General features: G+C 40.7%; 2 protein-coding genes and 1 long non-coding RNA gene across 3 annotated transcripts in view; 2 read left to right on the plus strand and 1 right to left on the minus strand.

The window, feature by feature from the left end:
- The window catches only part of upf3b (UPF3B regulator of nonsense mediated mRNA decay), a 32,571-nt gene extending 26,272 nt beyond the window's left edge, over nucleotides 1-6,299 (plus strand). The window contains exons 6-10 of the mRNA XM_041195678.1: nucleotides 1,171-1,214; nucleotides 1,354-1,545; nucleotides 1,641-1,795; nucleotides 3,481-3,784; nucleotides 4,518-6,299. Coding sequence (XP_041051612.1) covers nucleotides 1,171-1,214; nucleotides 1,354-1,545; nucleotides 1,641-1,795; nucleotides 3,481-3,784; nucleotides 4,518-4,685 — 863 coding nt within the window. The 3' untranslated portion in view covers nucleotides 4,686-6,299. The remainder of the gene's footprint in view (nucleotides 1-1,170; nucleotides 1,215-1,353; nucleotides 1,546-1,640; nucleotides 1,796-3,480; nucleotides 3,785-4,517) is intronic.
- A 9,124-nt stretch (nucleotides 6,300-15,423) lies between these two features.
- Nucleotides 15,424-19,640, plus strand: LOC121282630. The gene is made up of 2 exons (XR_005944084.1): nucleotides 15,424-15,595; nucleotides 19,408-19,640. It is a non-coding gene; the product is annotated as an uncharacterized LOC121282630 (long non-coding RNA).
- A 1,666-nt stretch (nucleotides 19,641-21,306) lies between these two features.
- sowahd (sosondowah ankyrin repeat domain family d) lies at nucleotides 21,307-23,464 on the minus strand. The gene has a single exon (XM_041195808.1). It carries the CDS (start codon nucleotides 23,317-23,319, stop codon nucleotides 22,150-22,152), a length of 1,170 nt encoding a protein of 389 aa, XP_041051742.1. The 5' UTR covers nucleotides 23,320-23,464; the 3' UTR covers nucleotides 21,307-22,149.
- Between the last annotated feature and the right edge of the window lie 1,269 nt (nucleotides 23,465-24,733).

Raw genomic sequence — 24,733 nt, forward strand, 5'->3', positions numbered from 1 at the left:
AATGTAATTATCCTTAATGTAGGGCTACACTAATTAACAAGATTTATTTCCTTAATCTTCCCTTGTGGTTGTGATGTATCTTTGCCGGGCTACATGTATACATTGGATCGCATCATTCTAACCTGCCAGTCAGAAGTTTGGTAATTCTTTGAGAGGCAGAAATGCATCTGTCATTATCACACATGCATAATCAGGCCTTGCCTTGAACAACTTGCATGCATGCCATTTAAATTATTTTAAAACACATTTCCCATTATCTGTTGCTTGTATTTGTTTTTCTGTTCTTCTGCTGTGCTGCTGTGCTCCTTTTTCACCACATACTTGCATGGCCCTGATGAAAGTCTAAACCAGGTAAAGTAGTCCAGTACATATAGTACTAGACTAGTATCAGCACGGTTATGAATTCAAATCTTACCATGAATTGAATTCAATGAATTGGTGAGCTGACGTCTGAAAATATGACATTGAAACAGTTGGGTGTCTGTGGTTATTGTTTAATCCAACTGATTTACTAATCCCCTTCTAGGGAAGGAATCTGTTTACATCTGTCCATTCTGGGATGGCATGTGCCCCTAGTTCATTCTAAATAGTTGACTCTTGATACCCTCAGAAGCATCCTAGAAAGTCACTCAAGGTGACAAGAGTTATCCCTAAAAAGTTCAGCCCTGATTATACGTGCACGAATGGACCGACCACATTTTATACATGCTGGCTCATTCACACTAGCTCATTTTACATTAATACTTTCAACCCCACAATGGACTCTTATTCCAAATAGTCATTTGCCACAAGGGTTATGTGATATAACATTGAATATACAGGATAGAAAGCAGCCATTTGGTCCAACCAGTCATACCATGTTTATGCTCCACTTATTATTTCCAACCTTCCTCGTCCAATTATATCAGCTTAATCCTCTATTCCATTCCCCTCATATGCTTACCAAGTTTTCCCTTAAATACATCTATACTTTTAGCCTCAACCACTTCCTGTGGTCCCACATTCACACCACTCTCTGGGAAAATAAATTTCTTCTGAATTCCCCATTTGGTTTATTTTATATATTTATGTTTTCCCAGTATTAGGGTGCTTTTTATTCAGAAGTCAAAATCAAAAGTTTTTTTGCATGGATGTAAATGGATGAAATAATTATTTATTTCCATTTGACAGCTAAGAAAACCACACCCCTTTTGGACTATGTGAAAAATAAACAGGTAATGACTCCTTGGTTTCGTCTTTGTAATTAAAAAGTCAAAATACGGAAAAGCAATTTTATGTTTATTCAGAATATGTCATTGATTGTCCCTTGTGTGTCACCATTTCCTTCCTTCCCCCACACCATTCTGACACCAGAGAATACGAGAGGAAAAAAGAGAAGAGAGGAGGAGAAGAGAGCTGGAAAAGAGGCGACTTCGAGAAGAGGAAAGGAGGAAATGGAGAGAGGATGAAAGGCGGAAAAGGAGAGAAGCAGAGAAGCAAAAGAAGATGTTGGAGAAAGGATTTGATAAAGATAAGGACAGATCAAAGGATGAACCAAAGATAAAGGTACCCTAAATACTGCCAATATTCTAACAAAATCACTTTTTAATTTAACATTTTTCTAAAATATCCAGCAACAAAATATCATTGTGTATTTGTAGCTTCTGAAGAAGTCAGATAAAGGGGATGATTCCAGTTTAGAAAAGCCGAGGGAGAAAGTGAAGAAACTGGAGAGAGAAAGAGCTAAAGAGGACAGATCATTCACTGGACAGAGTAAACGCCTGGAGAGTGCCATCCGGGAAGATAAAGGAAAGAAGTGAGTGAGAATAAATTAAATTGCTTGTATCTTTTTCTAGTCTTATTATTTGGTTGCTGGTTCAGTATGCACATTCTCTTGCCCATGGTACTAAATTGGTGTTGTGGTTTGCATGCACACTGCAATCAAGGAGGAACTTGGTGCAAATTGTAAGAAATTGTGCATTCTGAGCTCATTGTCATGAGCTTAACACTCAAGAACTGGCTTCTTCCCTGTATAAGTTCAGAATTGCTGCATTGTCAATCCTGGTCAGACTTCCCATTTGGTATTTTTCTTCCAGTATACCTTGAGGCATTTCCTTGGTGATTTTTCGATGATTATTTTTTTAGCTTAGATAAACCTCTTCTTTCTCAATTTTGAGCATCAATTCCTGGCAAAGGTGACAGACTGGAATATGCTCTAACAAATGTTCATTTGTGGTTGGCATGAGTGGCAGGGCTTGTATATATTTTCTACCTCCTCCTTTCCTGTGTAAGAGTATTTGCTAGAATTTGTGGGCTCAGATCTGTATCTTTCCATTCTGGACTGCTAGCATGCTGCACTGCAGAACAGTGTGGGAAGTTTAAACTTGTCTGTTGAAGGAACAATTTATGGTGAGGCATCTATGTGTGATAGTGGAAAAAGACTGGAGGTTTGCTAACTACTACAAACCCTTATCTGGATCAATAAAGTATGATTCAAGTAGATATTGTACTATGAATGAATGAATTTGCATTTATGTAGAACCTTTCACAACCTGAGGAAATCCCAAAGAGTTTTACAGCCAGTTAAGTACTTTTGAGGTTAATTTGCAACGTAGGAAATGCAGTGGTCAATTTGCACACAGGTAGGTCCTATAAATAAATGTTCACATAGTCTGTTTCGCAGATGCTGGTTGAGGGATAAATATTGGCCAGGATACCAGAAGGAACTCTCAGGCTGTTTCACAGAACAGTGCCTTGGGATCGTTTACATCCATCCAAGTGCACAAAAGGGGCCTCAGTTTAACTTCTCATCTGAAAGGTGGCAGCTCTGACAGTGCACCACTCTCAATGTTGTACTGAATTGTGAGTTTGGAGTGGTACTTTAACCCACAGCCTCCTGGCTTAGAGATGAGAGTATCACCACAGGCGACACCAAAGCAAAGGGAGTTTGTTGCACGTTTGGCTTGCTTGTAATGAGCCATGTTAATCAGAAATCTAAATTGTCACGGTGTCCAAAAAGAACTGGTATGAATTGGCTCATACAATTTTACCAGTACACTTATTCATCTGACATGCTAGAACATAAGCTATCATTCTTCGCACTAATTAGCCTTCGCATGCAGTGAATTGCATATAGTTAAGTTGTGAAATTAAATCTGTTAATTTATTGGCTGGCATCAGGAAAAGATGAATAAGAAACTGTCAGATTGTCATAAAAATCCAACTACCTCACTTACTTTCTTCATGGAAGAAAAACCGTTCACCTACCCAGTCTGATCTAGGTGCGGCTCTAGCGCCATGTTACTTGTTTGACTCAACGCATTCTAGAAAGTACTCAGTTTTAAAACCTTTTATTAAGGTGCACCATCTTCTCAAAGCAACAAGTGACGGTCAATAAATGCAACCTTGGTAGCATTCAACATGTCCTAAAAAGAATATAATTTATGTTTTTTAAAAAACAATTCTGTTGTAACTGAGTAAGTTTTACTTTGGGCATGACAGGGTTGAAGATGATGGTGGAAGAGACTACCGGGATAGAGAAGAAAGGGAACGTGAGAGAAGGCTGAAGGAGAAAGAGCGTCAGAAACGACAGGACGAAGAAAGGTGGAAGGCAAGAGAACGATGTGAGGCTGACAAGCCTTTCAGAAAAAAAGATGAAGAGATCAAGAAGGAAAAGGATCAAACAAATGAAAAGGCCAGGAAGAAGGAGAGCTCTGAGACTACATCAAGCTATGACAAGTTGGAAAAAGGAAAAGAGGAGAAGAAGGAAGATAGTATAGCAAAAAAGGAACGAATCCGAAATAAGGTACAGCAGTGTTTCCTTTAGAGTCTTTTGTAATAGAAACAAATAGAACAAAGGAAGGATGTTGGTAAAACCAGCACTGCTTTCCACAGCAATATAAACAGCTATGTTGCAAATATAATACTCAGCCATCACTTCTCCTGATAGTGCATTTTGGAGCCATTTCATCAAATGTCTTGACATTGATTTTTGTTTTTTGGTTGATATGCATTGACATAGATAGCAATCATGAATGTAATATATCAAATAAATGGACTTAACTAGTTAAAATTGCTAACCTGAACACCTGCTCCTAATAATTCCATGAAAGTGAATTTTGAGTACAATCTCGGTGGCTTGATTTCAATATAATGTGTTGAAATGTTTCGGTTAATTTATTGCTACTAATAACTAAGTTTTTTTTAACCCTGGTCTGTGGTAGTATTGAAACCAAACAGTGCAATATCCACTTTATTTCAAAAGTAAGGAATACCTTTAAGGGTACCTCACTTGGCCTGAGTTTACCCAATGTAGACATCCTGTTTTAAACTTTCTAAGATTGACGTATTGACAGTGTTATTCTGGAATATAGTTATAAATTGTGCACTTTGGTCTTAAGATTTTATTGCATTGCCTGCAATGTGCTTCATTAAAGCAAAAGCATTTTACCATATTGAAAGGTGATGATATTTAATCCAGCTTTCAAAATTGTAATTCATCTGGATGTTTTCAGTTTTTTACTTGTTTTTATTTACAGGACCGCCCGACTATGCAGCTGTACCAACCGGGGGCACGGAGTCGCAGCCGATTAATGACATGTGCAAAGTCTAGCGAGAGCAGCATAAAGCCGCCAGAAGCAAGTGAGGAGAAAAAAGAGGAATTTGAGGCTTCGAGGAATATTGCAGAAAAGGAGAGTGAAGAATGAAAAGGCTGCTGCTAGTTCAAAGGTTGAGCAGTTGTGGCACACCAACCAAGTATGGGGAAGTCCAAAAGTGTGCTTATTGGAGAGGAGTTCCGAGAACAAGGCTGGTGTGGTTGCTTGTCAGATAAAATATTTGAAACTGGTAATTTCCCTATTTTAAGAATGGAGGTTTTATTTTGCCATCACAATTGTGACAGGGCACAAATGTGCAAGATTATTGCAGTTGGAGGTTGACTGGGATGTAAATTAGACACTGCGCTTACTAGACAGGTGCTAGTGACTCTGAAAATGTTCTAGCCAACAGCTTTGATATATTAATGACATCCCATCATTTGCTTCAGTAGGCAAATAGCAAGTAAAGGAAATATTCTGTCAGCTACAGCAGAATTGTACCAGCAACTGCTAGTAACTTACCTGGGTCGTAAGTTAAATGAAAGTTTGGTGCACCATTACAGATTATAACATGGGAGACCAAATTCTTAGTGGCCTTATTGACCTTTTCACTTGTGGAATGTATGAAAAGGCCCAGGGAGGAGGGGTGGGGAGTGGAATTTCACAGTTGTTCTTTCATATTTGCTATAAGTGCTACATTTTAGGGTTAGACTTGTCTATAACTAAGAACTTGGAAAAAGTCCCGGTTGCAATCTATATTGAAGGGACTGAAGGTTATGTAATTCTTCAGTTTATTCTTTATACTCTTTAAAAGTTTAGTTAATAGGTTAAAGTGATTTCGGTGGGAACAGCTTAGAAAAATTTAACTTTGTTCATTTCTTGTTTCTGTGCCAATCCAGTACTTTTAACTCAAATTGTACCCCATTGCCCAGTCATATATAAAGTACATATAAGAATTTATCAGATAATAGTTGGAAATGATTCATACTTGCCTTTTCGTGTGAATCAAAAATTTGTTTCCAATATAACTCCCTCACTGTTTCATTTGTGGCACTATTCCTTGTCTTAGGAAGCCTCAAACAGTGCCACTGCCTGGTCATCCAGCAGAGGGTGCTGATAACATGGCAACCTGGAGTCTTTATGTGTTGATGCTTAGTGTTATGGAAACCTGCTGTTGGATGGATAGATGTGTACGCCTTTTATTAAACAAAGGTACTGGAATGGTAGTCTGATTTTGGAGTAGGAAAAACAGTTGAAATTCGTTGTGGGGGTTTTCTTAGAAGGGAGAAATCAGATCTGTTCAGTAACCAGTTTTATTTTGAAAATTTACTTCTGAAGAGTGTAACTAGTTTTGGATCATGTGTGGCAGAATAAACAGGCAAATATTGAGCCTGTTTCTTGATCCCTGATTTGCAACATTGCTGGTTCCTTGTGCTTTTATACATCTGGTGGACATTGTTCATAGTTCAGGGCCTGTGAAACTGTAACAATCAAAAAGAAATGCAACTAGGAACAGCAAACACTGTTGGCTTTACTTTTTATTTAGCATTAGAAAGGTTGCAAAGCTGGTGGTACATTCCAAGAACTGTTGAAACGATTCCTTCAGTAGAAAATTGAAATTTTTGCTATTTTTAATTCTCAAGGCTATGCATTTGCTTTTTTTCATGAATTGTTTATATTTTTAACAGTGTTGAACACTTGCAATCAATAAATATCAATGACAAAGTGCGTGCAATTCCGTTTTGTCCAGAAATAAGCAGTTTTAACAGCATCCTTTATTAATTTGGGTATGTTTCTAGACTGTCATAGAATCTTATAGAAAAAGACTATTCAGGCCATCATGCTTGTATTGGCTTCTTTGGAAGAACTGTCCAATTTCGTTCCATACCATTACTTTTTCCCCATGTGTCCTCAAGTACATGCTGCACTTATGCACAAATAAGGGGTGAGTACAAAATTTCTGTTGCAGTTGCCCCTTTTATACATGCTGGCAAAATCACTGTAGCTATTAACAGCTGATCTCTCAGTGGGTGAACTCACCACTCAAAATGTAATTAACTCTCTCTGGGTGAACAATAGTGCTGATTCTGCCTGGTGAATATGAAGAGCATTGCCCTGGGCTTAGTAGTTTAGGGTTGAGATTCCCCACCTCCAGCAGTTACCCTATGCACACTGCAGCCAGCTGGCTGCATAAGGCTAGGCCTAAGTGAGAAGGCCAACTTGACATGAGTTTTCTTGCCAGAATGTAAATTAGAATTTCCAATGGGCATGTAATATGGAAAGGGTAAAGGAAACCTATCTTGGTTTAAAGGAAAATACAAATGGAAATGTGTGTACGGTGAAGCATGTGCAAGGCATTGTGATGGATCTGAAGGGAAAACATTCCCACAGGACAGACAGAACAGGAAGTAAATTGGCCATTCCTCTGCTTGGTGGCTACACCAGGCAGCGACACATTTCCACCCTGATCCAGCCTCCCCACTTAATTTATGATAGACTGCAGCACACAAACAGACACCACCTTAAACTGTTGCCATGGCTGAACTCAAAATTAATCTCCTTGAATGTAATCCATCAATCGGAAGAAAAATATCTCCTGATGTATCTTAAAATCACCAAGAAAATTTTAGGCTGAATTTTAAAATCCTTCGTCTGGTAAATGAGTTCAACATTGCTTCCTGATGCTAACAGAACAAAAGAACTGAACCAAGAGCAATAAAACAAAAAACGTGACACATGCAATCCTAACCGTTTCGCAATCTTGGTCCTCGTTAATATCCAATAGCCACCATTGATAGTCAGGATGTTGCATGAGGGAAAAGTTAGTTAATCGTAACTAACTTTACTCTCATCAGATAATCCACCAAAGCTGTCTAGACTCGCCTGTAAACAATGATCCAGAAGGCTGCTGGTGTCTGTGGAGCCATATCCCAATGTAAAGTATTACTTCTTCCAGAAGAGGGGGGGGAAAGAAGACATTCAGGACGGAGAAAGAGGAAGACATTTTGGGATTAATTTAATTACCTTTGTTGGATATTTGACTTGAGTCTCTGTTGGCTTACAATGGCTTCTGGTTCACCAACACCTCGTTGAAAATTCTTTATCCTCATGTTCAAATCTTTCCACAGCTTTGCTACCCACAATCTGCCAACCAATCCCTATCTCTATAACCTTCTGCAGCCTTACAATTCCTTGAGAATGCTGTGTTCCTCCAACTTCTGGCCATTTGTGCATTTCAAGATCCTTTCACCAACCCACCCCTCCCATCTCTGGCTGTGCCTTCAGTTGTTTCAGCCTTAAACTCCTGTGAATTGCTTTGGAATATTTTACTGAATAAAGGTGCTATGTAAATGTAAATTGTTATATTGGGAAGTGCACTGAGGCAAGAGTGGAAACCAGAAGGCACAAATTAAAAAGCATGAGAATTGATACGGAGGGTCGCTTTTCTTATTTAAAAATTTTTTTAAGGGATTTTCTTCGAATGTGACTGGCTGAATCTATCAGTGGCTGTATAAGAAATCTGCATTCCCACAATTCTTGATCTTCCCTGATTTTAATCACTCGCCATGAGCAACCGTGCCTTCAGCTGCCTGGGTCCTAAACTCTGCAATTTATTGCCTTAAGCATCTTTCCCTCTCCTCCTTCAAGATGATCCTTGAAACTTCTTTGACCAAGTTTTTGTTCACCTGTCCTAATATATCATTAGACTCTGTCATTTAGCTTGAACATCCTGTGAAATGCCATGTGATGTTTTCCTGTTTCAAAGGCACAAAATAAATGCAACTTGTTGTGGTTTCAATACAGTATTTAAATTTGTGACGAACCATTGGACCGAAAAGCTCTTTAGAAACTTTGCGATTGCATCATTTCATTCTTTGACTTTTTCTACGGATAGCTAGTCCCCATTCACTCTAGCGCTGGAGAGCAACTAATTTTGGACTCCTGAAAGCAGTCCACCATGGCTCTCCTCTTGTTTACACAGTCTCCAATAGCAAGTTGTATTTTTTATATACCGTAGCTCTTTCCACATTGTGTTCTATCCTTTAAATGTCATCGGCATTTTAATTTTAATTTGCATGCAATTTCCCCCTCACCACTTGCATCATCCCAGACCTACCTTAACTTGTATCTGGACTGGTGCCGTGAATAATTATTCTTAGGAGCTTAGACGAAAGACTTAAACCTTTTCGGCCAAAGTTCCTCTAGGTCTTAAATCATTTAGAAGTGACAGACCTGAAGGTGAAAACATATCCCATTGTTAGTGCTGTTTGATTCTGCCAATTTATTTGGTTTGCAACAGATTACCTTTGATCTGCTTCCACCCCAATAGTTATCTCACTTAGCTGCATTTTTTTGAGCTGAGTCGGTGATATAGTGCATGCTGAGAGCAAACTTCACTCCATCCATTCAGTTGCCCTGCGTACAGGAATTGCAATGTTCCAGAATCAACAAAGGAAAAAGATTTTAAGCTTTTGGAGATTTCACAAAGAGCATACAAGACCATCATTAGAAGTCCGAATGTAATGCAGCCCAATGCAAGTTGATACCTTGCCAAATTCTGAAATCAATTTCACCTGCTCACTCACATTCAGTGCTACTTGCCTATATAAGCCAGGTACTGCTGGGATTTTCTGTTCTGTTTGGGTGTTAAGCTTTTCAGTATGTATTTGACTTTTTACCACTTTTTGACAGTTTGGTTTTCTTTGGCATTTTGGATATCTAGTTCCTGCATTAGTTCTTGCTATTGACTCCTGGTTTTTTTGTGTATTAAAAGAACGTTATTGCATAATCTTTTTGTCACAAGACTTGGCTACAGCTAGCATTTCAGCATAGCAAGCTAATTTTTCAGCACTGTAATTTGCTCCTATGGTAGTTCTAAATTTGAAAAAAGGAAGAGAGAAAGCCAGATGTGATTGTGACAATAAAAAGTATTTTTGTCTAAGTTTTGTTTCATGTATGTTTTCTTTTTTGTTTCGTCTTGGGATGTGGGTGGCCTTCTGTAGCAAGCCAGCATTTATTGCTCCTCACTAGTTGAGAAGGTGATAGTGGACTGCTGCCTTGAACTGCCGCAGTTGTTGTGGTGAAGGTACTTTCACAGTGCTGTTAGGGAGGATGTTTCTATAATTTTGACCCAATGACAATGAAGGAACAACGCTATCAATCCACATTTGGATGGTGTGTGACTTGGAGGCGATGTATGTTCCCATGCATCCAATTCTTTCGCAATACATTAGGGGTTTAAAAACTGGTGCCAGTACACACCTGGCAAGAGTTTTGCAAAAGGATCTCAAATTAGGTGTAGAATTTGGCATGCTGGTTTTGGTCTCCACTTGCCCCAAGCAAGGACACTGGTTGAGAGGGAGGGTATGACTGAGGCTGGAGGTTCTCTCGCAGGAGTTTTCTCAACCATACCTTGAAGCTGGTATGCTAAGTAAATGCAGGTACATCAGTCGGCTTATATGGGGGAGACCTGGGTTGAGGATGAAGAGGGAGGGTGGTTGAGATGCAGTCCAGCCCTGGCCCTTTTGAAAATTGAATAATTTTGTAGCCACGTTTTGTAAAAGAGAACAAGGTGGAGATGTTCCTGAAATTGTTCCAGCACTCCTCAGACCCAATGGTTTTCCCTTTATAATGACTGTTTTACAACAGCGACTACACTTCTGAAGTAATTAATTGACTGTGAAGGAGATGAAAAATATTCTATAGTTCATGCTCTTATTTGTCAACAGTAGAGAAGCACATTGTGAAGAGACCATTTGCAAACAACAAAATTGCATTTATTTCAAACCCTTAACACTTAGGGGCCATCCCTTCAGCTGCAAACGGTGGAGTTGTCAAAATTGGCGATGTGCAAGAGGCCCAAACTGAAAGAACACAAATATCTCTGAGGGTTGTTGGGATTGAGGAGTTGCAGAGATGAAGAGGACTGATGTCAGAGGAATTTGAAAACAAAGTTGAGAATTTTATAATTGAGGTTTTGTTGGACCATTCAGCCTTGGATGAGTTAAGGTAAGCTCAAGCTAAACTCTGGGAAGATCAAATCCTTCATCTTTTGGTCCCTCCCACAAACCCTGTGCTCTCAACATTGATTTCATACCCCCCACCCAGCTCCACTTTGTTTACTGACGTCTCTGGTTTAATCATCTGACCCTATATCCTTAATCACGAAGATCATTGGCTTCCACAACAGTAAAGTTGTCCATCTCTGCCTCAGTCCATCTGTCATTGAAATCCTCATTCATGCCTTTGCCACCTCCAGACTCAACTATTCCAATACTCTCCTGGCTGGCTTTCCATCCTTCACCCTCTGTAAACTTCAACTCATCCAAAGCTCTGTTGAACCATAACCTATCCTGTACTGAGCCCCTTGCAATCATCGATTTCAGCAGAAAGTGTCTACACACCATGGAAAGTAAGGGAGAATATATTATTTATTATATTAAGTCATTAAAACAATGAGAAAAGGAAAGGTTTTCAGGAAGGAGGAAAGTATGATAAAATGTGTCTTTAGCAATTATTGCCAAACCATGAGAGGAGTAGTTTAAAAAATGCCATGTAAATAAAATGAGTAAGTTTTCAAGAGGGAACAATAAATTTGGTTGCATCTTAAATGTATGAAGTGCTAGGAAATCATAAATATTCCAATGAAGCCTCTATGTTTCAGCATCTTTTATGTAGGTGATATTTTATCTGGAGAATTTTATGTCAAAAACTTCTTCAATAAATTTGTTGTATTCAATGGGCAAACCCTTACTGTATTTAGGCTGCATCAGGACAATAGTAAATGGTCAAAAGCTGTACTCCTCATCCTGCACTATTGGCAAGCAATGCCACAGGAGATCCACTCATAGATATAATTACCTGCAGCACTGAACATGGGTGGAGGTAATGTTTTCACTCTGTTGATTTGTTTGTAAACAATATATCTCAAACTAATGGAAGGATTTCAATTAAACTTGTACACAGATAGGGTATGGCTCAAGAAAAAAACTAATTTGTTTTTGGTGAAGGAGAGGATCTGGATCCTGGAATTTTTTTTGCAAGATCTGTTAACATTGGAAGACAGTGAATTGGCCTTTTTTAGAATGTTATGAGTGATTTGATTTAGAATGTTGTTGATTTTTTAGCATATTGTGGGTTGTCTTGGCTGCAGTGGTGGAATTTGTCACAGCTGTCAAAATGTGAGCAGAGTTTTCAGAGCAGGTTGTTGGATGTGGAGTCCTGAATTTATCTTTTCAGCTTTGTAGTTAGAGCATCAAACATGGAGGGAAAAGGAAGAACTGCAAAATTGTCACAACATTGAGTTAACACAGGATGGCAGAGGCTCTACTAAGTGCCCTCTTTACTTGCAATGGACAACTAGAAATACCCATGTTCACTCTGAATAATGGCTATTTTCTTTGAGCACTGTGATTGGTTCAGAATAAATTGATCAGAAGAAATAACAATTGCTGTGTCTTGAATTACATCACAAAGCAGCCTCAAAGTCTCGTTTATTCTTATTAAAAATTTACCAGTTCCCCCAAGTGTGCCAGCAAAAATCTCAAGTAAACAATATACCAATCTGTTTATGACATATTTTGTTCTTATACAGCATTAAATTACATAGAATCACATAGAAAGTGTAGCACCGAAAGAGGACATCCAGCCCAACTGTCTATCCCAATATTTATGCTCCACGAGTCTCTTACCAGGTGTCCTCATCTAGTATCTTTCTTATGTGTTTATCTAACTTCCCCTTAAATGCATCTGCTCAACTACTCCTTGTGGTAGCATATTCCACATTCTAATTACTTGCTACGTAAAGAAATTTCTCCTGAATTGCCTATTCGATGCTGGTGCTACCAGAAATATTTTATTTTAATTTAAGTACCATTTTACTGTTGTTCTCATTCTGTGGCCTCAAACCCACAAGAACAAAGATTTTATTTGTTTGAAACTATAAGAGAGAATGGCTTGGATTATGCTCTATGTGGCAAAGAAATGCTGCTCACTGTTCACTTACTGACTGCTGCCCACAAATGTTTTGCTATATTGTCAGTGGAGATTTCCTCTCATTCGGGTGCTTTCAATAGGGGATTTGTGGCAGCTGTGAACAGGGCAAGCAATCAATCAGATTGAAGTGTCCTCACTGAAACAGGAGGTATAAAGCAGGAAATTTAAATTAGATTTAAATGGTGTACAGAAAACAAAATAAAATTGGAAAATAAAGATGGGATCAAGAGAGAGAAATAAAAGACGCATAAGAAGTAAAGCAACTTTAAACCTTCAAAGCAATTTTCCTCTACAGAAGTAAAACTCCACATTTTTCAGGAGGGAGGACCAGCGAGGGCTGTTCTGCAGTTTTTACTGTGAGTACAGCCAAGTCCACACCATTGCATTCATTTCGGTGCCCAAGGCCAGGACTACAACACCATGTTCTGTGGAGTAGTAAGTTACCTCTGACAGCAACTTCTAGATTTCCTCATTTAACCAGACAGTTCTATAATTCAGATGTTGCTGTCAGATTTCTTCATTATAAGATTGAGCACTGATAGCCGCACCGTCGTTCTCATCATAAGTTCCAAGCCAGTAAAAGAACCTGCATTGACTGGGACACCCGGAGGACATGAAAGAGACCAAAGTGTTTTGCAGTTAATTAATTACTTTTGAAGTGTATGTAGGATTATATAGGCACAGAAACAGACCATTCAGTCCAACCCATTTATGCTCCATTTGAGTCTCCTCCCATCTTTCCTCTCTAGACCTAAACCTAAATTGGGGGGGGTGTTGCCATTATGGTTATATCACTGGACTAGTTATCTAGAGGCCCAAGCTAATGCCCTGGGGGCATGGATTAAGATCCAAACGTGGCAATTAATAAATCTGGAACATAAAAGCTAGTCTCATAATGGTGACAATAACAACTATGATCGTTGTAAAAACCCATTTGGTTCACTCGTTCTTTAGGAAAGGAAATCTGCAGTCCTTACCTGGCCTGGCCTACATGTGACTCCAGACCCAGGGGAATGTGGTTGACTTTTAACTGCTCTCTGAAATGCCTTGCAAGTCACTCAGTTCAAGGGCAATTGGGGATGGGCAACAAATGCTGGCCTTGCCAGCAAGCCCACATGAAAGGATCAACAAAAATAAACTAAATCCATCATTGTAACCTTTAATATGCCTATCTAGCTTTGACTTAAATGTATCTATATATAAAATATATATATAGGCCTCTGGTTATGCTCTTCCTCACAAGTGGAAACATTCTTTCTGTATCCACTGTATCAAAACCTTTCATCATTTTACAGACCTCCATTAGGTCACCCCTCAGCCATTTTTCTCAAGAAAGGAGACCAACTAGCCTGTTCATTTTTTTTCCAAAAATATGCTTATTCATAACATTTGTAAAGGTACATTAACTAAAGGTTCAAATTTGACATTACGTGAAGCGCAATACAGATCAGTTTCTTTCAATACGGTAGGTGAGGTTCCTCACTACACTTGCCTTTAAAGGTTAAATTTACGAGGCACAATTACATTTAATGTCAAACATTCTCTGTTGCATATATCCTGAGGGGTTTTACATGGGCTACAGCCCCTCAATGTACTATGGTGGGGGTCCTAAACTATTCATTCCCTCCTGGTATGTATGCCCAGGCATTTCTGGTATCATCCTTGTAAGTCTTCTTTACCCCCTCTTCAGCACCTCTATATCCATTTTATATTAAGGCAACCTGAAGGCAGTGCATGTGTTCCAAAGAAGAGCCACATTGGACTCAAAACATAAGCTCTGCTTCTTTCTCCACAGATGCTACCAGATATGCTGAACCTTTCCAGCATTTCCTGTTCTTCTCTCTGTGGTATTCTAAATGTGATCTGACCAAGGTTTGATATAGGTTTAGCATAACTTCCCCCACTTATCAATTTTAAAGGCTAGTTTGCTTTTTTTAATGGCCTTGCTAACCTGTCATGCAAATTTCAGTGAGTGGTGTAGAGTATTTGTACACCACATTCTTGTTGTTCCTTTACCCTCGTCTAAGCTTGCACTTTCCAAGAAATAAGTAACCTCCCTATTCTTCCTACCAAAATTTCCTCTCATTCATCTGTGCTGAACTTTATCTGCAATTATTTTCCCATTCTACAAGTTTATTAATACCCTCCTGTAATTTGTTGTGCTCCTCAGTATTGACTATCCCTCCCCATTTAGTCCAAAGTCCAAATCAGGGTTACAGGTTGCCAACTGTGACTAAATATATTACTGGGTGTTTCACCACATGACTTACTCCCACGCTCCAGCCATTCATTGGCCATTACATCCATCATTGTGACCTACTGCCTTCATACACCAATAGGAAAGCAAAAAAAAAAGACTCCTTAGCCAATTGGATGATGCTTGACAGTCAGCCAAACAGCCTGCCCCACCACCTCCCCCATCCTTTTCAATATGTTTATATCTGGCGAGGAAAAATGCTCAAAGAGAATGGTGGGGGGAAAATTTTAATATCCCGATGATTTTTCTCCAGGGTTGCTGTGTCCTGGAGATTGATCTTCAATTTCTGGAGACTCCAGACAAATTGGTTGACAATCCTAGTTCTACTTTAAACAGTGCTATTAGGCATTTAACGTCCAACTGACTTTATTCCTCATCAAAACGGAAGGTTAGGTGCTCCAAACCTCCCCCCCACCCCGTGTGAAGAGCGCTAGGGGGGTGGGGGGAGGAATCAAAGCATCTGTGTGCACTTTAGATGAGGGCGGTTTTGATTTCCTTGCGAAGCACCCGAGGGAGGAACACCCTGTTAACTCTATCAATGCTGTCAATGCCCACACATTACTGTACATGAAAAGTAGCCAAGTTGGGAAATGTAGCGGAGGTTGGAACCAGCAAGGTTTCAATGCCTACAGGATATAACAGGGGAGAAAGTAGTTACAAAAATGAAAATAACGACCAGTACCAATTAATTATTTAACATCTAACGGTGTCTGCACAAAGCTTATTGGCTGCTGATCGCGTAGAAATTTATTGATTGTTCAAAATGAAGGTAATAATGGACTTTACAATAAGTGATTTACTGTTAATAAGTGGTTGTACTGCCCGTTTCACATCGTTAATTTTGTTTCCACACCGATTTGCTACTGGTCCCTTCAGTGATGTGATATTCATCGGACTCTTCATCAGTTTGGTTTCCGTTTTTGGATGAAATTTGACTCCCACCGCCCCGAGTCTGTGTCGCAATAAGACTGCCTCGTGATCTGGACCGGAACTCCATGCCTCAGGCATGAGTACTCCTTCAATCACTCTGAAGGCGGAATTTGAGTTCTCACTGGGTGGGTTATCCTTTGGGTTGGTCTGTAAATGTAAGCGGCTTCCTTCAGTGATTAGACTAAAACATACAGAACACCGAACAGGTCCCACGGTGCCATCAGTTCATTGTAACTTCACTGAACAGGAAAGCCCCTCGATCAGGCTCTGCCTTTTCACGCTTGCCCCTTTGCTGCTTTTCCCGGTCGGTCTGTGGCCCTTTTCGCCGCGCCTCGCCCAATGTGAAAAAGGCTCGTGTTAATTCTACTCAGATGAGCTGGACCTCAGGATTTCTGGTGAGGTCAGCTCTCAATGCACGCAAGCACAAATCTCAGCTCCCTTGGCTGCGCGCCGCCTCCAGAATTCTCAGCCCATGGCCAGTATGGAAGTATGATCTATGATTCAAACTGAGATAAAAGCAAAATCCTGCGAGTACTGGAAATCAAACAAAACCAGAACACTGCTGGGAAAAGTCAGCAGGTCTGAGCATCTGTGGAGGGGGAAACAGAGTTAATGTTTCGAGTCTGTATGACTCTTTAGAGCTCTAGAAAAAAATTCATACGGACTCGAAACGTTAACTTTGTTTCTCCTTCCACAGATGCTGACAGACCTGTTGAGTTTTTCCCGACATTTTCCTGTTTTTGTTTCAATGATTCAAACTAATTCAGGTGGTTTTCAAACTATGGTTTGAATTCAGGTGGTTTTAGCAATCTAGATGTTTTCTCAGTAATAGGAATTTGATCTATAGTTCCGCTTTGCTGACATAGAGGAGTTGGGATATATTCACCTCCGAGCTGGTTTGGTTCGTATTAAGATAAAAGCAAAAAACCTTGAATGCTGGAAATCCAAAACAAAAACAAAAATACCTGGAAAAACTCAGCAGGTCTGGCAGCATCTGCAGAGAGGAACACAGTTAACGTTTCGAGTCCATATGACTCTTCAACAGAACTAAGGAAAAATAGAAAAGAGGTGAAATATAAGCTGGTTTAAGGGGAGAGGAGGAGTCACAAGAAAAGCTGGATAGAGGGCCAGTGATAGGTGGAGATAACCAAAAGATGTCACAGACAAAAGGACAAAGAGGTATTGAAGGTGGTGATATTATCTAAAGGAATGTGCTAATTAAGGGTAGAAAGCAGGACGAGCAAGGTACAGATAGCCCTAGTGGGGGTGGGGTGGGGTGAAGGAATCGAAAAAGGCTAAAAGGTAGAGATAAAACAATGGATAATAACAATAGAGATAAAACAATGGAAAACATTTAAAAATAATGGAAATAGGTGGGAAAAGAAAAATCTATATAAATTATTGGAACAAACAAAAAAGGCGGGGGGAATCGGAAAGGGGTTGGGGATGGAGGAGAGATGGTGAAGCTCAACACAAACTGGAGGAACAGCACCTCATCTTCCGAATAGGCACTTTACAGCCTGCCGGACTGAATAGTGAGTTCAACAATTTTAGATCATGAACTCTCTCTTCCATCCCCACCCCCTTTCCGATTTTCCCCCCTTTTTGTTAGTTCCAATAATTTATATAGATTTTTCTTTTCCCACCTATTTCCATTATTTTTAAATGTATTTCCATCCATTGTTTTATCTCTACCTTTTAGTCTTTTTCGATTCCTCCACCCCACCCCATCTCCACTAGGGCTATCTCGTCCTGCTTTCTACCCTTAATTAGCACATTCCTTTAGATAATATCACCTCTTTGTCCTTTTGTCTGTGACATCTTTTGGTTATCTCCACCTATCACTGGCCCTCTATCTTCTTGTCCCGTCCCCCCCTTAAACCAGCTTATATTTCACCTCTTTTCTATTTTTCCTTAGTTCTGTTGAAGAGTCTCGAAACGTTAACTGTGCTCCTCTCCGCAGATGCTGCCAGACCTGTTGAGTTTTTCCAGGTATTTTTGTTTTTGTTTTGATTCATATTAAGGCTGGCTCACTGTGGGGCTGTTGTTCCTTTATTAATAATAGTATACAAAAATACTTAATTGGCTGTAAAGTGCTTTGGGGAGTTCTGAGGTCATAAAAGGCGCTATATCAATGCAAGTTCTTTCTAGATGGTATGCTAGGCATACCACAGTATATCAAGCTGACGTAGTCTTAAGTATGAAAAATTAAATTTAGCGCTTTACAGTTAGTTCTCATGAATATTTCTTCCACAGATTTATTCACTAGAGAGCACCCTACAAACACACCTTCCCAGCGCAGAGCTTTGCATTGCGAGTGTGAAGCTTTCTAAACTACAGATATGCCTCGGGAATTGGGGAACAGAGGTTTGTGGAGCCGACAGGGTTAATTGTGCATTGACAAGGCTGCATGCCAATTCTGTAATTTTTTAGTCTCTACTGCCATATCATCATCAATACATTTTAGAATGAAAATATAGGTGCTATTACTGAGAAAACATCTGTTTTGCAATAGCAGTCAGAAGAATATTGTACAGATTTATTACGCATCTGTCTGCTAATATCATGAACTGTAATTTCTGAATTCTAGTGGTAGTAAGGAACAATTTGAAATAAGAGTCAGTTTTACCAGTAATAGGTTATCACAATGCACATTGTTCACAATTCCAATTGTTTTTGTTTGCCTTAATAAGGGTAGGTTTTCGCGTGTCCAATCCTGTATGTGGCAGAACATAAAAGTCTACCCAACTGATGGAAAACCAACCAAATAATGTATTAAAAATTAATATTCTTTGGGAGGGGAGGTGGCGCATGCTCTCAGAACATTAGAAAATAAATATCATGCACATTGTACAGTGTACCCACTTTGAAAATTGTTGCTACACCACTTCTCACAGTTTACACTGGATGAAGGATCAATGGACATTTGGTGTGTGACCATAGTTACCTAACCACTTGGTTACACCTTATATCGTACAATTTGCTTTGGAGAGCCAAAGGGGAGACTGGTCAATGCTATGCTTGTCCTGGCAACAAATTTATGCCATGTTTTTATGCTGTCGATACTATCTTATGTAATATCAGAAGCCTGGCACCAATTGCCACCTAAGTATCACCCTTGTGCTTGCTGGCCTGCATTGACCCTTTTTAAAGCAATGCCTCATATTAACATTCTCACTCTTGGTTACAAATCTCTCCATGGCCTCACCCATTCCTAACTCTGTAATCTTCTCCTGCCCCACAACCCTCATATATTTATACTCCTCCAATTCGGGCCTCTTGGGTATGCTCAATTTCAATCACTCCGCCATTGGTAACTGTGTCTTTAGCTGGTCCTAGCCCTAATATTTCTTCCCTAAACCCCTCTGCCTCTTTACTACGCCATCCCTCCCCTCTTTTAAATTATCCTTAAAACCTTTGACCAATCTTTTGGTCATCTGCCCTAATCTCTCCTTTTGTGGCTCAGTGTCATATCTTGTAATACACAAGTGAAGCACCCTGGGATGTTTTATTCCATTAAAGGCACTATATAAATACAAGTTATTGTTGTTGTTCTGGTGTCCAGTTAGATGATCGAAGAAACAATTTAATGGGAGATTGTACCTCAATTATACCAAGAATGATAATATGAACTGTGTCTATTCCATCTAGTAACAAGCCACATTCCCTAACAGCAACGTGGGAGTACCTATACCACATGAACTGCAGCAGATGAAGAAGGCAGCTCACCACCACCTTCTTGTGAAAGAATTTTAAAAATGGAATCTGAGGTTGCTTCACCTGGACAATGCATTTAATTATTGTATTTTAGTTACATTGGCAACTGAGTTCATTCAGATCAATTAAACAACAGTTTGTTTCAATGCGAAGTTGAAACTACTCCACATTCTTGCAAACTATTATGTAATTAATGAGGAAGTTAGTTTGCCCAAATTGAAATTTGCCCAAAGCAAGTCAAAACGTCCTAAATGTTAGCAGAGAATGAACAGTCTCATTAGCTCCAACCTATATATCTAACTTGTATTTATATTAGAAGAAAGAATAAGACTTGCATTTATGAGCACAAATGCTGAAACCTGATTGCCATGGCTAGAGTAATTCAAAGCTGTGCTCTCTGAAGACTTAATCTGAGGTCAAGCGATTATAAAAGATGCTCAGGAATTTCAATAGACCATCCAAAGAATTGTGTAAACCAGCTGGGCATTAAATTAGATTCACACTCTATGTGGTGTGAAACCAGACTGGAATAAGACTACACAATGCCATTTCATTTCACAATCACACCCTGACTCTGGATTTATACTGTAAATGTTATATAACTTGGGTGCAAAACTTTTAAGTACAAATCTCAAACCTTAAATGTAGAGCAGTGACCCCCCCTAGAGTGCATTAACATTGCAAGTTTGACATTAATGATTTCCACTTTGCACTGACACCAAAATTTACAGTATAAGCCCAGAGTCAGGGTGTAATTGTGAAGTGAAATGGCATTGCATTTTTTCATACTCATTTGGTTTGACACCACGCAGAGCAAAAAACTAGTTTATTGCCCAACCTGGTTTACAAAATTCTCTGATAGTCCATTGCAATTCCTGAGCAGCTTTTATAATTGCTTGACCTCAAGCTTAAGTCTTTTGAGAGCATGGATTCTCCTTCATGTAATGTTTAAACTGTTGGAAGAGGCTTCTACATACATAGGAGAAAGCTGTGTACTTGCCTAAATACACCTAAGGAGGATGGGTCAAATCCAGTCAGAGAGCAGTTAAGCTATATAAAACTACGTAATTACCTGAATTATAACTACTAGTTCAGATCAGTAGCTGCAATGTAAATACATTCTTGCAAGCCACTTAGTAGGGTTGTAAAAGGACAAACAGACTAGGGAGGTAGTCAATGGGTTGAATAACATGTAAATTGTTTAATAGAAAAGCAGGAAATGATTAAAAGATATAAAAAATTATTGTCGGGAGGCTATAAAAAGGCAATAAAAGGAACAAAACAGCATGAAACTAGCCAAGATGGTGAAAGGACATGGGAAAGACGCACACAAGGAGAAAAGCAAGAGAGGGAGAATACTGGTGGAAATTGAAAATGCAGGGAGGTCCAAATTAAAAATAGAAGATTTTGGAAACGTACTAAGTGCATCAGTCCCAGAAAAAGGTCAACATTCAGGTGCAAACTCCCTTATCAGAACTCTGTTCTAATGAAGGTTCAACATCCAACAGGTCAAGCCATTCCCCCAACCCCTCAGACACTGGAATACTCAACTACTGTTGTAAGGTAACTGGAGGCTATGTTTATGGTCTGAAATGCCTGAAGACAAAATTCAGAGCAAAAAGCTGTGGGATAGGCAGAAGAGGAGTACATACTCATGTTGAACACATTTAAATATAGTTCATTAGCTGATTTGCATGAATACACTAATTTTTCACAACACGTTGAAAATCAGTAACAATCTGCACCAGTTTAAAGTTATTTTTAAGCGTTACCATGAAGAAAAATTCAAGTTTACAACTCACAAAGGAAAAAAGCACTTCTCATAATGTCTGGTATTTTTGATCTCCGTACCTGGTTATTTTTATTGATTGATCTTTATACAAATTACAGAAACAACACATTTGGCACAGACAGTATTTCCACAGAAATAACCAGTCTCAATGGAGGCAGAATGTCTAAATCCACACATGCCTTACACAAAGATGTTCTTATCACCCGAACTTTAACCGAACCATATTTTGAAAATGATACTGAAATGCAAGTTTAGGACATATTGGTCAAAGACAAAAAATAATCTTCCATCTTTGTGACCTGTTCCATCACTTGTTTCTGATGGCATTACGTACCGACGTATGCATATTATGCACATAAATATATTACACACACATATAAACATATTATCAAACCGAGCCATTTCTGGTGACTGACTACCTTTAAAAATCAAAAAGCAGCGCAACGGTATTTCTAATGCGGGCGTTACTCCTAAACTCCAGTGACACCTACACGGTATGGTGTTTGAGAGATTGTAATGTACATTTTGCAATGATTTCCCCCGCATAGGTTAGAACACACATGGGGGCTTTCCTGAATACATTCGCCGTTTGAAAAGGGGGGAAATTTCCTTTAAGGGAAACGACTAAAATGAAAAGCAAAACAAAAAAAAAGTGTCTCTTGTTTTTGTTTTGGATTTCCAGCATCCGCAGTTTTTTTTTTTGTTTTTATCTAAAATGAAATGCAAACGTTCCAAAAACTAGAGCACAAAAGTTGAAATAATCTTGGGCAAGACTCTTAATGAACTTAAAAATGGTAAAAACGTGAGCAATTCCGGTTGATCACACACACACACACCCCCGCCCCCCCACCCCAGGGGTTCAGTCTATTATTGCCTGCAGGTTTTTATCTATTGTCAGCTTCTCTTTTTGTCCGCAGCCAGGCGGTCGGTTTAAAGAATCTGTGTATTGAGGCTATTATGGAGAAGTCGAGTTTTTTGTCCGGGCTGTCCACTTCATCCTCCGCTGCTGGGAGGGGAGCTTGTTTGGGGGGCTGCGGCTCTGAATCCTCCTGAGCCCCGGCCAGCTGCCGGAGTTGGCTGGGTGCTTGGCTGCCCAGGTACTGCCAGGCTTTCCGGCCGCGGTAGTCGCGGATGTCCACGTCGGCGCTGTAGGCGCCCACCAGCAGCTTGATGACCATCAGGTGGCCTTGCATGGCCGCCAGGTGCAGGGCGGTGTAACCCCCGCCGCCCGCCTTGGCGTTCAGGTCGAGCGGCCAGCGCCGACTTTCCGCCAGGCGCACCAGCTTCATGAGCGCCTCGTCCTTGCCCTGCTTGGCCAGCCAGTGAGTGGCGGTGAGGCCGCTCACAAAGTCCTTCTTGTTGAGCAGGCTGGGCTCCTGGAGCAGCAGCGCCTCCATCGTCTCCCAGTCCCCGGCCGCCACCGCCAGCATCCACTCGTGTTCCCGGGGCTCCAGGGCCAGTCCCGGGGAGCCGGCCGACTGGTCGGTGTCCGAGGAGGACAGGGAGCCCCTGTCGCCGACCTCCTGCTCCCTCTCTCCGCTTTTCCTGCTGCTACCCGCACTCCACATGCCGCTGAAGCCGTCCCAGCCATTGCGGCGCATCAGCTCCTTCAGGCATCTCTTCCTTGCGCCGGGCGAAGCCCCCTGCGCCGGTTCCGCCGCACTTACGCCGCTGTCGCGCCTGAAGCCCTCCCGCTTCCTCAACGATCGGCTGGGCGCCAAGTGAACCTCAGCCTCTCTGCTCCTGCTCGGGAATGTCCCTCCCGGGGTCCCGGCCCCCGCCGGCGGACGGTCGGCCGCCGAGCTGGCGCCCTTGAAGCCGTTGCGTCTCTCGGAATTTTCCGCCGTCTCCAAGAAGCGGCCCAAGAGGTGGGACAAGCGGTTCACGTTCTCCAGGACCGAGCCGTAGGTCAGCAAGTTGCAGTCCTTAGGCGGACAGAGGCTCCCGGCGCAATCCGGGACGGTCGGCGTATCTCCCGCCGGGTGGTAAGAGGCACCCGGACTGGTCGCCGCCAGCAACCGGCTGTGGCTCATCTCCCCGAGCTTCTCAAACATGTCCAGCTCCTTCCCCCTGTTCTCTCTTCCTGGTAGCAAAGTCCACGCTTGGAGATGAACTGATACACAAACCAGCAATGCTGCTGCTACTGCCCTAACTTGTGCCTTTACGTGTCACGCCCCCGTGGACTTTCCATGGTGTGTATATATATATATATATATATATATATAAAATGTATACACCCAGTGTGGCAGCAACGGAATTCTAGTCTGACATTTGGATTGTCCCTGTGTTCTCCTTTACGTCTCTGAATTAGACAGGCAGCATTTGGACCGACTTCTGTCTCTCAACCTGGGGAGTGTTTCACTGCTCCTGATCTGGCCCCAACCTATTTTGCTACAGACTTGGCTTCGGAGTTTACCCGGTGCTGATAAATAGGTTTAAAATAATCTGCTGCGTCGACTCTTAAAGTGGAACTCAGTCACGAGTTTTCGTTTCTGTCAGTCGTTGCAAAAGGAGAATAGAAATTTCGTAAATATAAAAAAAAACCCACACGTGCAGTGTTCGAATTAGGAAGTAACTTTAAAATACATCTCCACTGCACCACCAACAGATCATAGAAGAACGATCAGGCACTCTCCTCTATTTTAAATAACATCAAATCGAAAGCTCAGAAGACTATAGCGAAGACTTGGTACACATGTAGCTCTGATTGCAACATCTATGAATTGAGCCGAAAGGATCCATTGATTTGAAATAAAGTAACTGGACAATTTCAAAACAAAAACAGAATTATCTGGAAAAACTCAGCAGGTCTGGCAGCATCGGCGGAGAAGAAAAGAGTTGACTCTGTCTCTGGAGTCTTATGATGCACACGTCCAGCATTTCATCCTACAATCATGTGCAGCACTTGCTGTTATTTATCATAAGCAGATCCTCAAAGTTCACAGGATAGAGAAAGGATTGCAAAGAATAAGAAGGAGAATTAAAAAGAAAAATACGATTAGAGTGCTGGAAACAATTCCTGTAGTGTCTTTGGCATTGTAACTGAAATCAATGCCTCAATTGAAAGCCTTTGAAACGAACATTTTCCCTGCTAGCTTTCTCCTCGCATTCCTCAACTGTGCTACAGTTGCCGGCGCTGGTTGTCACCGGGGTATTTGGCCATGGAAGGCACTCTTAACTCTTTCGAGTCAAACCAAATTAACAAATCAGGGACAAATTAAAAGGCAGTCCCTTAAAGGGAAACTGCAAAAAACAAAAGGCAAAATTTAAAGGAAACTTACAAACATTAAACCAAAATGTGATCAAAGTGGTCATGGAAGGCGCTGTAGTTGAACCAAATTGTTGCCCCACTCAACATTTGTGTACGTGCACACTTCCAGCAGAGGCCATGTTATGAAATAGCCATAAATACTCAAAGACCAAATGTGTAACACCGCCTCCACCCCCACCCCCCCAACCCTGACACCT

The sequence above is a fragment of the Carcharodon carcharias genome, chromosome 9 (assembly GCF_017639515.1).
Source record: "Carcharodon carcharias isolate sCarCar2 chromosome 9, sCarCar2.pri, whole genome shotgun sequence".
Classification (NCBI taxonomy): domain Eukaryota; kingdom Metazoa; phylum Chordata; class Chondrichthyes; order Lamniformes; family Lamnidae; genus Carcharodon; species Carcharodon carcharias.

Coding starts and splice junctions, on each gene's coding strand:
- sowahd (XM_041195808.1), bottom strand. CDS start 23,319: ATGTTTGAGAAGCTCGGGGAGATGAGCCACAGCCGGTTGCTGGCGGCG.